The sequence below is a fragment of the Phascolarctos cinereus genome, unplaced genomic scaffold, assembly GCF_003287225.1.
Source record: "Phascolarctos cinereus isolate Bilbo 61053 unplaced genomic scaffold, phaCin_HiC Scaffold_2;HRSCAF=192, whole genome shotgun sequence".
NCBI lineage: Eukaryota > Metazoa > Chordata > Mammalia > Diprotodontia > Phascolarctidae > Phascolarctos > Phascolarctos cinereus.
In genome coordinates, this window is record NW_027555625.1 from 140,617,909 (window position 1) to 140,622,258 (window position 4,350).

A 4,350-nucleotide genomic window follows, 5' to 3' on the forward strand; every position below is an offset into this window, starting at 1 on the left:
GAAGAGTTTGTGTGACACCTTCAGTGGTCCAATCAGGAAACTACACAGAGCAGATGCCAAATAATGACGCCTCTTTAATCCACAAAAGTTCCTGAAAGTTCTCTTGGCTATCAGATCCAGTGATCTGAATGACTGGTAGCTCCTGCAGTCTTTACCTGGACATAGTGCTGTCTTTCTCTGCTGCGCCGTTCTGCTGAGCACTGTTGTAAACAGCTCTGTTATAACCTTCCCGGTTCCTAGCTATTTCAATAGCAAAAAACTGTATCCTGGTGGCTGGAAAGCAAGGAGAATTAAGTTTCAGACATCCTTTTCTTCTGACAGAGAATAAGAAAACTTTCTCCCTCAACCAAAGGTTTCACCCATAATAAATCTGTAAAGGCCTAAGGGATATGGAGTTTTATATCCTAATAGAAATCCTGATAATAAAATGTATGACATACAAATGGTAATTTCTCAGATAAGACCAAGATTCTGTCTACTGAAAAAATGTCTGTACTAAAGCATCACCATACTCACCAAAGATAGTGTTTTCTTCACTATACCCCTGAGTACAGTCCAGCCTCAGCAGCGTACCATAATTGAAATCTTCAACAATACCACTGAACTTCATGCAAAATGGTCTCCACTTCTGTGGAAGCAAAACCCAGACCAGAAAAATCAAACATACCCATCTACTATGGCCCTACATAGACCAAATCTCTAATGGGGAACAAGCTTACACCAGGATTGAAATTACTGTTCACTGGCAGGACAGAAATTTAAGAATACCTAGGAGAATCAAGCTGTGTTCTTATCCACATGGCTAAGAAAACAGACATATCAATTCTATCAAGCAATGCACCTGGTCTTAAAAGAGAATAGAGCTGGGCATGATAGTGCACACAGGGAACACTTGCTCCTGGGGAAGGTAAGGGCTAGTGGAATTGCTGGAGTCTGGGAGTTCTGAGTTGCTGAGCAGATCAGATGTCTGCACAAAGTCAGCCACAAATATGGTGAATCCCTGGGAGCAGGGAGCCAGCCAGCAGGCTTCCTAAAGAGGGGCAAACAAACCCAATGCAGCAAGGTAAAGTTTCCATATGGAAACAACAGTGGGACTAGACCCATGAACACCACTGCACTTCCAGCCTGAGTCAAGGATTGAGACTCAGCCTCAAAAAAAAACAACGTGGGCACTAGACCCTCAGTCTGTATCAGTGCTCTACTCATCAAATATGTAATAATTATGGTTAACACCAATAATGCTTTATTTAAGTGGGAAAAAGTCAACTAAAGTAACGGAAGTTACAGGTTAAATTTTAGAAATGCAGCCAATTTCTAACAATCTACAGTCATAGGATAACATATATCCAAGAGAACTAAAATGCTTCATTTTAACCTTTTCTTTAAATACTTTGAAGTAAGCTATTTACCCTAGATATGCCAATAACAAGTGAAATAGCCAGAAGGCGAGACCCACATGATCCACGAACCAGAGAAGCAAGCTCTAAATACCTGCAGCCATTCACTCTAACATTTTATTTTTCTCTCGATTCCATATTAAGTTAAATCCATTAACCACATTTTAAATTCAGTCCTTTTAAGATCCTCCTTACTTCTTTAGCTGGCTCTGATTTGAGCTCTTCTGGGTCCAATACATCTATCTTGAGCTTCCCAAAGTTCGCTCGGAACTCTGAATAGATTTGGTCATCCACTTTAGTGAGTCTCAGGAACAGGGGGTCAACTGAAGAAATCAACTGCCAAATAACAGGGAAGGAAACATCTCAAACATAAATTTTAACTCCTAGGCATGATAATGGCATTATTATAAAGGACACCACAATCCCCTTGACCCAGCTCTACTCTATTTCTACTCTAAGATCTTAGATCTAGAGTGGGAAGGGATTTTTAGTCCAAGCCTTTCCTTTTACAGATGAGGAAACTAAGTGATTTGCCCAAGGTCCGAAAAGTAGCAAGTAGCAGAAGTAGAATTTGAACTCAAGTCCTTTCTTCCCAAATCTAGCACTTAATTCTACTGCACTGCTGTCTCCTAGGAATTAGAAAACTTTTTTAGTCACCCATCCTGAGAAAGAATGAGAGAGATAAATACAACAGTTCTTTTCCCCTGCCAAAGCCAAGCTCTCCTTAATCTTTTTTCTGCTCTTTAAACCCTAGGATGAATGCCATCCCAACCTCCCAGAAGGCAGTTACTATAAAATATTTAGCACCATGAAGGGTCTCCTTAATTCCATTTTGAATAGTTGAAATAAAAAAGACTCACATTGTAATAAACCTCAGCATGCTGCATAGCCTTCATGGCCCAAACCATCTCAATGTTAGGCTGCAACACAACAAAGAAGGACAAGTCATCTTTGGGTACTGCTGCTAGCTTGGCACAAAAGAGCAAGCAGCCTAAACTGAAGCGAACACAAGGAAAACCGGGAGGGAGGAAAATGAGGCCCTGCTCTATTCTGGGCAAAAAACTGACAATTAACTGCTATCCAGGATACACCTGAGGACACAGGTGATAACAACCAAGCTGTGCACGCTCGCTTGCGCTCTCTCTCTAGATGCCACAGTTGTCAGAAGTTAACAATTAGGCTAGATGGATGGAGAGTCTCACCCATTACATTGCTATTAACATATGCAAGAGATACTGTTGGGGACAGCCATGTTTATCCAGCTCTTAAGAATGAAAAAGAGTACAGGAATGAAGTAGGTCAACTATCTGCTTAATTCCTTAGCTCTTAAGATTGATTGATTTGCTTGTGCTTGGTTCTTCAACTGTAAAATAAATCTGTGCTTCCATAATTACAAGATTATTATCAAGCGCAACATACAATACAAGCAAGATGTTTTAGATATTTTAAATGGAGGATGAATTGGGAGTAAGGAAGGACTTGAGGAAAGAGACCATTTAGGAGGCTATTAGAATAGCCAGAGATGATGGAGAACTAAACCAGGGAGGGTGGCTACATGAGTGAAGAAAAAGAGGTCAGATGTGAGGATGCTTTGAAAATAGAAACATGATTTGGCAGCTCATTGGAGAGGAGGGATAAGTTCCAACTTTGATGATCGAGAAGATGGTGGTACCCCCAACAAATAAGGGAATCTAAAAGAAGGAAAATACACTGAATTTGAGATGCCTATGGAATATCCACTTTGAAATGTTCAGAGGTCACAGGATGACAGATCTGAATCTGAGAAGAACCTCAGAGGCCAGCTAATACAACACCATTTTACAGTTGAGGAAACTGAGGTCTAGGAAGGTTATAACTTGCCTAAGTTCACACATACAACAAGTGTCAAAAGTGGGACTGAGGCCCAAATCTTCTGATTTCATAATCAGTGCTCCATTTCTCTGTATCATGCTACCTCTCCATAATAGGATCTAAAGCAAATGTTCTTAGCCTTTTTTAGTGCCACGGACCACCTTCTGGCACCCTGGTGAGGCCAAATGACCGTCCCTTTTCAGAATATTTGAAATACACAGAATTACAAAGGAAATCAAACGTATTAAGTAGTTACCAAAAAAATGTTTTTTGAAATCTGTTCATGGGCCCCACAGCTTAAGGATTGGGGTAAAAAGGCATGTTTGCAGGTAGCTGGAAAGAAACTGGCAGAGAAGGAGAAACTGAAAAAGGGGAGGGAATTATCGTGGAGCAATCTGCCTAAGAAGATGAGAGAGCATGGGGTCCGGGGTGCACGTGGGGAACTTAACCTTGGCAAGGATTTGTCATCAGAATCTGTCTTATGGGAGACGACAGTAGAGAAGGACGTCAACGGGTGGTGAGAAAAGAGAAGACGGGCTCAAGGCAAAAGGCCCGCGCGTCGGGTGCCCTCCGGGGGCTTAACGAGCACTTAAGGAACGTGCCCTCAACGGCGGCACTTAGAAGCTAAAGACTGGGGTCGGGGACTTCAACTGACTGGGTGCGGGACACGTGGGGCCGGCCACGGGGGATCTCTAAAGCCTCAGGGCTCTGGGGGGTCCGGCTCGTACTCACGTCGTTGCCATAGGCCTCGGCCGGCAGGGAGACAGCCTGAGCCGCCGACAGCAGCTCTCCGGGGCCCTGCAGAGAGAACAGCGGGAGAGGGCACAGGTCAAGACCCGGTCCCACCCCGTCCCGCCCCACCGGCCCTGGGACCCACTCAGGGGGACCGCACTCACCAGCGCATCCAGGCAGCTACCCCCACTCCAGGCCGCCATCACCGCCCAGTAAACGCGTCCCTCCCCCTAATCCTCCCTCGCAAGCGCCGGTTCCGGGCAGCCACCGGAAGTAGATCCGCGCCGGCGAAGGAGAAGGGTGGAAAGGGGAGGGGAAATGTGTTGGGCTGTCAGTGCGCCTGCGTCTGCGCACGCGCCCATCACCTCTA

The 4,350-nt window shown here is 44.5% G+C and overlaps 1 protein-coding gene across 1 annotated transcript; it reads right to left on the bottom strand.

Annotated features, from left to right (window-relative positions):
- Nucleotides 1-54: 54 nt before the first annotated feature.
- PBDC1 (polysaccharide biosynthesis domain containing 1) lies at nucleotides 55-4,321 on the bottom strand. The gene is made up of 6 exons (XM_020975735.2): nucleotides 4,145-4,321; nucleotides 3,981-4,046; nucleotides 2,258-2,317; nucleotides 1,593-1,733; nucleotides 517-628; nucleotides 55-273 (listed from the first exon to the last, which is right to left on the bottom strand). Exons 1-6 carry the CDS (start codon nucleotides 4,181-4,183, stop codon nucleotides 152-154), a joined length of 540 nt encoding a protein of 179 aa, XP_020831394.1. The 5' UTR covers nucleotides 4,184-4,321; the 3' UTR covers nucleotides 55-151.
- Nucleotides 4,322-4,350: the final 29 nt, after the last annotated feature.